This window comes from Mustela nigripes, chromosome 1, assembly GCF_022355385.1.
Source record: "Mustela nigripes isolate SB6536 chromosome 1, MUSNIG.SB6536, whole genome shotgun sequence".
NCBI lineage: Eukaryota > Metazoa > Chordata > Mammalia > Carnivora > Mustelidae > Mustela > Mustela nigripes.
Window position 1 is genome coordinate 22,261,619 of NC_081557.1, and position 12,272 is coordinate 22,273,890.

The 12,272-nt window shown below is 33.6% G+C and overlaps 1 protein-coding gene across 3 annotated transcripts in view; it reads left to right on the forward strand.

Annotated features, from left to right (window-relative positions):
* The window catches only part of IMMP1L (inner mitochondrial membrane peptidase subunit 1), a 79,810-nt gene that overhangs the window by 51,213 nt on the left and 16,325 nt on the right, over positions 1 to 12,272 (forward strand). For all 3 annotated transcript variants that reach the window (XM_059406589.1, XM_059406579.1, XM_059406598.1), the window contains 3 exons: positions 1,421 to 1,554; positions 3,143 to 3,231; positions 7,439 to 7,565. In XM_059406589.1, the coding sequence (XP_059262572.1) occupies positions 1,450 to 1,554; positions 3,143 to 3,231; positions 7,439 to 7,565 (321 nt within the window). In that variant the 5' untranslated portion in view covers positions 1,421 to 1,449. The remainder of the gene's footprint in view (positions 1 to 1,420; positions 1,555 to 3,142; positions 3,232 to 7,438; positions 7,566 to 12,272) is intronic.

Sequence of the window (12,272 nt, forward strand, 5' to 3'; positions counted from 1 at the left end):
TGGCATTGAGAGCCATATAACAAACAAACAAAACAAACAAACAAACAAAACAAAACAAAAAAAAAACATTAAGACCCATGGGAACCGAGAAGAGAAAGAAAATCTTGCCTCTTGAGAGCATTTGAAGAAGAGTTACTAATTAGATAGATGATAGATATCATGAAGAATATTCCAGGCATGGGTGTTGACATAAGTGTTCGCTGGCACTTGTTTACTTGAAGAACAAACCATTATTATTGACTGGTCAGATCATGTAGGAGTATCAGGGAAGATCAGGCTGGAAACTGAGGGAGCCATCTGTCATGGATCCTCAAAATGGGTCTAAGTAATCTGTACTTCATCTAGGAGAGAGCCATTGAGGTTATGGGAACAGGAGAGTAATTAATACAGAAGTCAGTGTAACATTATGATTAAGTTCTTGACTCCATCATTTTCCAACTTTGTGATATTGAGTACATAAGTTTACTATTCTTAACCTCCTTTTCCTTATCTGTAAAATGAGGATGGTAATAAAATCTGCACAGATTAATTTGTAAAGCCTGAAATATAGCAAGTATTGAGCAATGTTACATGTTATTATTACTGATTTGTTTCAGTAAATTTAACCTGAGAACAGTGCATAGTAGTCTAGGCCTATACCTTAGGCCATTAGTTGAGAAATTCTTGAAACACAGTTGTAACAGGTAAATGGAAAGGAAAGGACAGATTCGTAGGAATATTTTAGATGAATAATATTAACTATTTATGGAGCTTTTTAAAAAATCTATATAGTTCTTTATATTATTTCATAGTATTCATGTGCTCATTATTGTATCAATAATCAATACCTGACAACTGAATGTAACTGTGTAATTTATAAAGCACTTTGACATGTTAATGGATTTTATTCTCAGAATCATTCTATAAGATATTATTTCCAGGCCAAGGGAAGTTAAGTAAGTCATTGAAGATCACGAAAGTTAATGAAAGTATCAGTTTACTACTTGAATTTCCATATACCTATTCTAGTGCTTTCTCTTTCATGTTGTATTATATTATGGCAGGAACTGATAAAGTATAGCAGACAACAGTATGAAAAACTATTATTAGTACTTTGAAAGAGTTAGGTATCTGTATTAATACCAAGAAAAAAAATCAAAGCATGAAAGGAGACAGATAAAATCAGAGTTTACTAGTTATCTAATTTATATGTAAACCCAGTCATATTATCTGAATATAATCTCTATTCAGTAGATCAAAGTATTAAGCGGTTTTAATTTGCCATTTAAACTATTGTTAGGACAAATGAAAATAAGCTCTTTTCTGCACCAAACTGCATTAGGCATTTGCTACATTCTGGGTGATTGTAAATATTTTACAGTTGAGCTGTTTCATGTTTTAAATAGTATTGATTATGAAACTTTTTGAAATTTACCATCAGGCCAGTGGTGGCAGAGTCTGCATAGAACTATGCTTCGTGGTGTTCTGGGAAAAACCTTTCGACTTATTGGCTATACTATTCAGTATGGCTGTATAGCTCATTGTGCTTTTGAATACGTTGGTGGTGTTCTCATGGTAAGTTTTTACATAAAAGAAAATAATAACTTTAAATATGTACTTTTTTTTAATTTAAGGAAAATGTATTTTTCCTTTATTTTAGTTGAAGTCATTTAATGACTAAATTGTGACTGTTGAAACATAAAATCTTTCTAAATTTTGGGATATAAGAGACTATGTTGGAATCAGCACTGGTATAAAATTAAGAACCATTACTTCAGATGCAGTTCTGTATTATGTTTTATTCTGACAGGGGTCCTATTAAATAATAATCTAATAATAATAGTTTTTTACCATTTATTGAATTTTACTTTCTGTGTTCCAGTGATGTTTTATGTTTTATATTTATTAATTCATTTAATCTTTTCTACCCTGTGAGATACTTATTAGAAATCTATTATACATATGAGGAACCTGAGGCTCAGAAAGCTTAAGTAACTTGCTCCAAGTTCCACAGTTAGTAAGTAGATTCGGAGTTTCAACACAGATTCTTCCAATTTTCAAAACCCCTACTCTTAACTAGTTGTGTTTAACTGTCATTAAAAAAAATTATTATTCTGCCTGGTGTCAATATTAAAATGTTAAGGCTGTTCCCCCGCCGACCAATGCTTTTTCTAAATATTGCATCATAAATCCATCAACTGTGACTGTACTAATCTTTTGTCATGTAAGTGAAAGAATAAATTGAATGTCTAGTGAGTGGGTTTTGTTGGGTTTTATCAGGTTTACCCTAAAGGATTCACAGTCACACAACCTCAACTTTAGCTGGAGAAATGCAAATAAATATATTTAACTGAAAGTCTCCTTTTAAATTTACATTAGTACTTCTAGTGGGCTACAGAGGTAGCAGATACAAATTTTCATTGTGTTCTTTGTTATTTCTGCCTTAGTAGATATTTTTGAGCAAAAAGTTTTTTATCAATGCCCAAGTGAAATCAGTGGAGACTGCTCTATTTAGATATTTTAAGTAACAGTGATGATTTATTATAGTTTTGAGGTATATATGAAGATCATTGTTTTAACACATACTAATAGGAAGTCTTTAAAGTGCATCTCATTATGCCACTATTTTTCAATAGAAAAACTAAATTGCAGCCCCATTAAATGAATAAGTTATTCTGTTGGAAGAGAACTGAAGGCATGAACTTATTGAGAATAGTATGATACTACTTAGTAAATTACCATCATGGGCAGTGGGTATTTGATAATAGCAAGAAGATAAATAAGTCATTCATTTATTTATTCAAATATTTATTATCAGCTTTATGCCAAGCACTGTTTTTGGCATTGGTTATGTAACTGGGAACATGAGTTTTAAGGTCCCTGACCTCATGGAGCTTACATTATACAGGGTAGTCAAAATTTGGAAACATAGATATTTTATTCATGTATTGTAATGTATTCTCGGTAAACTATTTTTAATATATTTGCCTGTGTTTCCAGATTAGGTCGCCACTCTGTAGGGTTGAACTTATAAACTTAAAAATCACCTCCAAATTTGAAGAACATTTGTTTGATTTTTTTTTTCTTAAAAGTCTGCTCATTGATTTATGTTACATTGAAAAAGGGTTTCAATTCAAATAAAAAAAATTACCTCTCTTTTCAGTGTTCTGGACCATCAATGGAACCTACAATTCAAAATTCAGATGTTGTCTTTGCAGAAAATCTTAGTCGACATTTTTATGGTATCCAAAGGTAAATTTCTGTCATAGATATATTAAAGTTATAGTGAAACCATGTATACACATTGTATCTTTTTTGTAGCTTATCTGTAAAAACCCTTTCGCAAATAACCAAATTAATGACCAGCTAGTTAAAATCTTGATTCACATATTTTCTCTCAGTTGAAGAAATTTTAATAGTTTCCATAAACATGCATAGTCATTGTTGGCTAAAATAGAATAGCAGTCCCTTTTATAATGTACATTCAAGCCTACTTTACTTTTGGTGGGGGGTGGGTGGCTCTACAGCATTTTGAGTGAAGAACCTAGGGACTTAGGAACATTATATACCAAACCAGTGATTGGCTTCTAAATTTTTTAAAAATTTAAAATGATTATTCTTAGATGATAGAATCATATATAGCTGGGACCCAGGAATCTTATCTAATCTCAGTCTCCTGATTAATTAAGTTGAAAAACTCCTTGACAAATACTATTTGCCACTAAGTTTTTAAAAGTCCTATTCTAAATGGTGTTTCCAGTCCCTGTGATACTTTTTATTCTACTTACATATGTTTTATTCCTTCTGAACGAATGTCAAGTATTAGTAATTTAATGTATTTTTTAAAGGGCACCTCTCTAATTCCCTAAAACTTTGGGTTCATTAGTTTTTCATAATTCTGAAAAAAATAATACCACTTTTTAATTTCCATAAACTTCAAATTTGACTCACTAGAGTTGGTATTTAGCATATGGCTTAAATAGGTTTAAGCACTCCTCTTTCGTTATTTGCCTCTTCTGTAATCTGTTTCACATTACCTAAAAGTCATCAAGAATGGTGTAAACTGTTCTTTGCATTTTTGATTCTGTAGATGGAAGTTATCTCTTGGTCAAGCTGTATAGTCTAGCATCGTCCTACGTAAAATTCTTCAGATATTTTACTCATAGCAACTTCAAGACACCTAATTGATAGTTACGGGGTTATAAAATAAGACTTACATAACAGGATGTGTTCTAGCTTTCTTTTCTTTTTAACTTATATCCAAATCACTTCATACAGTCTTTGGATTAACTAGAGACCTAGCATCACTGTAGCATGAAGATAGGCTGCTGTTTTCCATGCTAATGACATGATTTTACTCTCATACTCCTTAAGCATTCTTAACAAGGAGCTGAACTTGTTGGCTAAATAGATTTTGAATGAATAGCTCAATATCATCTTTTTTTTTTTTAAATAGATAATCTTTGCACCCAGATGGGTAATATAAGTAACTGCACTCAGTAACTTAATTAAGATTCTTAGAAGGTTTCATTTTATATTTTTTTAGTCAAGAGGGCCCTTAGGTTGAGGGACAGCTTAAAATCTTGCATTTATATGACATATACCAAATAACTTTTACAATCAAGGTTGTCAGTTGGTAAGTTCAACTTTAAAAATATTACTGTTCTGAATATTCTTTTTCTTTTGTCTGTAGCATAGAACTCTGAGATTTCAGGGGAATCTCTGACCTTTGGCAAGAGATCTGTTAGCTAGCTGCTAAAGCTAGAGTAGGGGTGCCTGGGTGGCTCAGTGGGTTAAGGCCTCTGCCTTCAGCTCAGGTCATGATCCCAGGGCCCTGGGATCGAGCCCCGCATCAGGCTCTCTGCTTGGCGGGGAACCTGCTTCCCCCTCTCTCTCTGCCTGCCTCTCTGCCTACTTAGGATCTCTGTCAAATATAAATAAATATTTTTTTTAAAAAGGCTAGGATAGCCATCCATTTAGGCAAAAATGAAAATCTGCATAACTGGTGCCTAAAGCACATGGATCTCTTCAGTTAAATGCACACAACACTCATATTTAAAACAATCAGAGTTTCTTATTACTATTTTTACTACTTATTCTTTCACCAAATAATGAGCACCTAATTTATAAGATGTGCAGTACAGAGAATGTTAAGATGAATAAGATATTGACCCTTTTCAAAAGCTTACAATTTAGTTGGATAATAAGCAGGCTTATAAGTATAAATGAGAGGAATATTTAAATCTTTGTTCTATTAAGTTCCTTCTAAAAGCCTATTTGAAGGAGTTGAGAAACCAAGGAATAATTATTTCGATCTAAGTTCTATGCATATATCTAGTTATACCACCAGAAGTATAGTCTGCATAAATATTGGTTTCCATGAAAACTCCTTAACTGAGGGGCACCTGGCTGGCTCAGTCAGTAGAGCATGTGACTCTTAATCTTAGGGTTGTGAGTTCAAGCCTCACATTGGGTGTGGAGCCTACTTAAAAGTAAAAAAGTTAAAATTAACATTAAACAAATGTTTTTTTTAAATAATTAAAACATTAAGAACCATGAGAGACTGTGGAATCTGAGGACCTAACTGAGGGTTTTAGAAGGGAGTGGGGTGGAGCTTGGGTGAGCTTGGTGGTGGGTATTATGGAGAGCATGTATTGCATGGAGCACTGGGTGTGGTGTGTAAACAATGAATTCTGAACACTGAAAAAAATGAATAAAAATTAAAAATAGAAAACCATCTTGACTAAATTATGGTTTTTATGTTGCCATGTAAGTTCAGAATTTGTTTTAAGGATCATGTTGATTATTTTGTTGAAAAATATAAGCTGAATAAAACACCCACAGAAAACATTTCTTTCCCCAAAGCTAGCCCAAATCAGCTTTGTTTAGTATGATCTTTGCAGACTTATTCATCTGAAAGTTCCATTGGCATGATTCCATTTGGTTGAAAAGAGACCAGTTTATCCCATTTCAAAAAAAGGGCAGCCTTGTATTACCTGCAAATAGAGAATTTAGTGTTTATTTTATTTATTATATTTTTTAATTTTAAAAGATTTTATTTAATTATTTGACAGAGATCACAAGTAGGCAGAGAGGCAGGCAGGAAGAGAGGAAGGGAAGCAGGCTCCCCGCTGAGCAGAGAGCCCAATGCAGGGCTGGATCCCAGGACCCTGGGATCATGACCTGAGCCAAAGGCAGAGGCTTTAACCCACTGAGCCACCCGGGCGCCCTAGAATTTAGTGTTTTAATAGGTTTCAACTCTAACCACAAGAAATTATCATTCCAGTGAATACTAGTACTGTAAAATTTCTTAGGAGTATGGATGGGGTCTTTTTTTACCTTACATCAAAATCCTTCCTGTATATTCCTCTTTGATTTAGTTGTTTAAGATAATTGTTTTACCTCCCAAACTAAACTTTATTAGTTAATCATTCTTGTGTAATTAATCAGATTTTCATTTTTAGATGAAAACAAAAAGTTTAGAACCAAGAAGCTTAGAATTCTTATTAATACTTATATGTAGTGATAACTAGGTTTCTGATTTGACTGTTATTTTCCTTTTATTTTTATGGCTTTTGATATTTTGATATATTCACCTTTTATTATAAGTGACATCAAATTATTATGGAACTATGTACACATAATATAGATAATTAAATCCTTTCAAATACGTGTGTTAGTCAACAGAATTCACTTACTCATTTTTTTTCAGAAAGAGTGTTGTGTTCTGTTTGGTTGGGGTGCTTAGTCTTATTTTGTCCTTCTTTCATTTTGTCTCCTTCATTTATACTTTTAAAGATCTTTCTTATTCTTCTAATACATGTATATTTTTATTTCTTCCATGAATCGTGCCTTCTACAGGTAATCATACCCACCTTGTTGGTATTATATATTTGATATACCAATTTATTTTTTGTAGTATATATTTGGGCAGCTTTTAGCATTTTATTGGGTTGTGTCTTCTGATATTGTTCCTCAAAAATAAGTTTTTTAACTATACTGTAAATTATCTGGGTATGCTGTATACATTCTTTGAGCTCTAGGGATATATTTATGCTGTCCCTATGTTTTTATGTGCTCTAGAGGCAATCAGTACTAATGGCTGGACAGTAAAATTTACTTAGTTAATTTGTTTGTACTTATGTGGAGTTGCTTTTCTATACTGTTGGTTTTAAAAATTTGGATACAGAAGTTACACATAGTGGATAAAGTATAAGAAGATGGTTGTTATGGTATTGCCAGAAATTTTAAAATCTTCAAGAGCTTTTCCACTACTCTTGGCGGATTTTGACCCATAAAACTCAGTCACAAAATTTCTCAAAGCTGGTAATATGAGAGGGTCAATATGTGAGAGGATAAAGGGTTTGGCTTTAAGTTATACAAGTATTATAGCAGTGCTGTCCGTGTATTTATGTTTAATAAATAACATTGACCTTTCTTTTGACTTTTTTCCCCTCAGAGGTGACATTGTCATTGCAAAAAGCCCGAGTGATCCAAAATCAAACATTTGTAAGAGAGTAATTGGCTTGGAAGGAGATAAAATCCTCACCAATAGTCCATCAGATTTCTTTAAAAGTCATAGTTATGTAAGTAACATTTTAATTGTTATTCATTGATTAACATTAACTGAACACACTGACAAAAGAAAATAACTCACTTTTTGAATATAAATTAAAATGCTGCATTCAGTAGAATTTAAGTATGTTTGTATCCAGAACAATTTGGCTATTATATTTTATATATTTTAGTTTCTTTTAAAACCCTTCTTAAAAACATACAATATAGGGGCGCCTGGGTGGCTCAGCGGGTGAAAGCCTCTGCCTTCAGCTCAGGGATTGAGCCCCACATCAGGCTCTCTGCTCAGCAGGGAGCCTGCTTCCTCCTCTCTCTCTCTCTCTCTCTTTGCCTGCCTCTCTGCCTACTTGTGATCTCTGTCTGTCAAATAAATAAATAAAATCTTTAAAAAAAAGAAAAAGAAAAGCATACAATATAAATATCTCGGTAATAATTGTTGTTGGCAAGATTCACCAATGGATGTCAAAATTTTTGGCGAAAGTTTGAGAGAAATCGTTTATTTGCACAGTCTCAAGGTATCTCTTTCAAGATACTTATTACAAAGGGACAAATAGTAGTTGGTAGAGGAGAAACTGTCAGACACCACCTTAATTGAGTGATCAAGGTTAAGTTCACCAATAAAAAGACATATCAACATAATATAGCTCCTGAAGTGAAGCACTAAGAAAGGTGCATATCACTTTTGTGATATTTTTGCAAAAGTAAGTGTAACCTCAGTCTAATCATGAGAAAATGTCAGACAAACCCTAAGTGTCATTCTGCAATATAACTGACTAAAATTCCTAAAAAATGTGAAGGTCATGAAAAATAAGGAAAGACAATTGTCTTAGATTGGAAAAGACAAAAGAGACATGCCCCTATATGCCAACTGGGATCCTGGGTTAGCAAATTTTCCACTGACTTATAGCAGCAAATCTGGTAAAATCAAAGTCTGCAGTTTAGTCTTTTTAAATCCTACTTAAATTTTTAGGATAGAAATTGTATATACCTTGCTCTGGTCAACTTTACTGTCCTGTTAGAAAAAGAGAGCAAGAATAGCAGAAAGGAAGAGTGAAGAGCAGATATAATTTTAGCTCCTCACCAGTCACGTGGCTGCTGTGACAGAGGTTAGGGCAGGGCGGGGGGGCTTTTGTTTACTCAGCCTATACTTGTCTTACTTTAATAATTTTAACTTAATTTTTTACTTTTCTTTCAATTTTCTGTGTTACCCTCAAATTACTGATGCAGCTGTTACATCTATTAACTAAATTTACTTCTGTTTTTATCCCCAATTTAAGCAGATAAATAGGTTAAATTGTCTTGATCATTGTGTATTTATTTTGAACTATAATAGTCTCTGATTGCCTTGTAAGTTTGATCAATGGATTACTAAATGTGTTATTTATGTACCATCCATAAGAGACTATGGTTCAGAAGTGCAAATGTTTTTAATGTTTATTACCACGGTGCTAAACATATTAGTAATTGTTAGCTGATGGTGAAAAGGTTGAAGGTGATAGTGTGGTATCAGGTAACCTATTTTTCTATGACCTTCATCATGGACATTGTATCCCTTTGTTCTTTAAAAATGTCAGAGTTGTACATAATGGTTTCACCTTCATATGAGTGTTAACATTTCATGAGACATTCTAGTCACTTTTAAGTTGTTTTAGCAACAAGCATAAACTTGAGACCAGAAATAATTTTATAATGGGTAGAACAAAACATGTAAATGAAGGCATCGACTATCTGTACTTAAGCACCACATAATTGTTATTTTCTCTTTAAGGGTTATTAGAGGAAGAATATCAGGGGATTAGATATTTGCTAAGTAATCTGAAAAGACAATCAGAGGACTATAAGATGTAAATTTTTTTGACTATTCTATTAAAGGAAGATATTCTTTGAATTTTTATGTTCAATGAATGGATAAATTAGAGGACACTGCCATATTGTTCTAGGTATATTCCATTCACCTTGGTTTGCATGTTTATAAGTGACAGACATAATTGTAATACTTTTGGTCAACACTTATATACTTCATCTGTATCAGATACTGTTGAAACTCTTCACAAGGATTAATTTATTTTTAATCATCACAACAGTGACCCAATAACATAGGTAGTGGTAGTATTTGCCAGATGAGAAGACTGGACAATGGGGAGGTTAAACAGATTGCCCAGTTTCAAACAGTGAAAAAAAGGTTGGAATTCAGACATAAATACCCTGGCTCCATCCAAAATTTGTACTCCTTACCATGCTAATACTGCTTCTCCAAAATATCCCCTACTGATTATTATTATTTATACTCCCATCTCATCGAATTGTGCTTCCCTAAAAATTTTTTGTCTTCGTTATCCTTTAAAAAAAAAAGGGAATATTTCTGATCAGGGATAGTATTGGTTGTAAAGAGAAGCCAGTGATTTTTTGAAAGTCCCTGCCTCCACCAGTTTTTCTAGGCTGAGTTTTTTGAGCAATAAGAATTGTGTAGTTATTACAGAACCACTTTAGCAAATGTGTTCCATTAATCAAGGTGATTTATAACAAAAATTCTTCCAAGTTTGGAGCACTCTGAAGAAATATCCAAACCTTTGCTGGGTCTCCTCCTCTAGAGGGTTCCCTTTTTCAGTTATCTTTGAAGCACACTGGTGCAGTATTTTATGAAAGGGGTTCTTTCCCTTACCGATGTATCTTAGAAAAATCATTATTGTTTATGATGAAGACATTACTATTCAGATCTTGATTGAGCTGCTTGGTAAAGATGATGAATGTTAAATGTGTTTTGAATTCCAGGTCCCCTCCCCCACCCCTTCACCCCCTAAAAATGTTTTTCTAAGTAGGTGCTTCAGAAAGCAAAGCACCAAAATCATCATTTGGAACCTAGAATGTAGAATTTAGCATATGAAAGAAATAGCATTGTTCCTAAGTTGGCGAAAAAGAATATAAACAGATCGTTGATTAAGTGATGTGGAATCATTTTATTCATTCTGGAGTTGTAAAAGTCCATGTGGCGGCAATACTTACAAACCATGATTTATTTTTTACATTAAGCATTTGGAAACTAAGCAATCCCTATCAGGTGCTGTTGCCGTGGGCTTTGCTCATTTCAATGATATTGAGGCCAGTAATTCTTGCCTTGGGTTTATGGGCTAAGCATTAGCTACTAGGATATAAGCTTAATTTGTGACTTTCAAAAGAAACGTATTCAGCTCAAACATCTTGAATAGCCTGCACAGTACCAAGGTGTGGTATGAAAACCTATATAATGTAGTTTCCATTTGCCTAAGGAAAGTAGAGCCAGGGCTCAGGTAATAGTGAAATTTTGTTATAAAGTTAATGAGAAGATGAAGAAAAACACTTTATAATTTTTCTGAAGGTAACATTGTGTGATAGTCCAGGGCTATGATTTTAATCTGTAGTGTAACCTATGCCTAATGTTTAGGCATCTTGTAGTGTAGTAAGTTTGCAATATAGTAAGTTCTATCAGCAAACAAATATCCTATAAAATTTACCAATGAACAAACTCCTTTGACACCACATCCTCCTGTAGGAAAGACTTGCATCTGTTTACTCACTTTGCCTGAACTTTGTACTTTTTTTCTTGAGCTCATTCCTGTTAGGTTTTGTTCCCCCACCACTTCATTGAAAGTTCGTCAGGGGTCCCCACTGTTACCTATCCAGTGGTCAACTTCAGGCCTCATTTTACTTGACCTGTTGTTAGTATTTGAAATATTTGTTCTCAAAACCTGGTTTCACTTAGTTTGGGGAGCAGCACATTTTCTGGGGTTTTCCACCTGTCTTTCTGTTTCTTCTGAGATTCCTTTGTTGGTTCCTCTGAACTTTGGAGTAACTTGGGGTTCATATTTTAAACTTCATCTCTTGTCCATATACACTCACACATTAGGTTGCCTCATCCTGTCTCATGGTTTTAAGTATTACCTAACTTAACTTCCAAATTTATATCGACTACAACCTCATTCCTGAACACCAGAATCATAAATCTTAATAGTCTGCCTACTATCTCCACCTTCGTACACAATGGACACTTTAACTTAGTATGTCCAAAACCAGACTGCTAATCATCTTTCCCAAACTGGCTCGTCCCACACATATCCCCATCACAGCAGTGGCAGCTCCATTTCTCTGCTTGCTCTGCTTCTAAAACTTGGAGTCCTCCTTGACTCCTTTTCTCTTTCATTGCGCATCCAGTCCTTTAGCAAATCATGGTGGCTTTATCTTTTAAATATAATCGGAATTACACCACTTCTTGCTATTATATCTGTTACCTTGGGGTGCAAGACAAATTCATATCTTGTTTTCCTGCAGTAGCTTAGAACTGCTGTCTCTGCTTGTACCATTCCCACGTTCTTGTATTTTTCTTTTAAGAATTATATGTGTGTGAATAACATCATTGTTGTTTTGGCAGAGATCTAAGCAATAGAAGCAGTTTTACATTTCAGAAAGAACTGATTAAATGTTCTCAGGATATATTAGTGGTAGAGTGTTTTTAAAAGAAGTTGTAAATGGGGCAATATGTCAGTGATAAAGGTGTTTGACAGTAAAGTGGAAAATATTTTTGAAAAACTGATCAGCAAACTGAAAAACTCACTAATTGGACAGCATTAGAAAATGGTCAGTGTATATAGTTAACACTAATAGCCCCTTAATGTGTACTGTGTATTTAGGTTATAGTTCAAATCCTTGAATATCCTAATGCTGTTTTTCTGTTTGTTTAAATG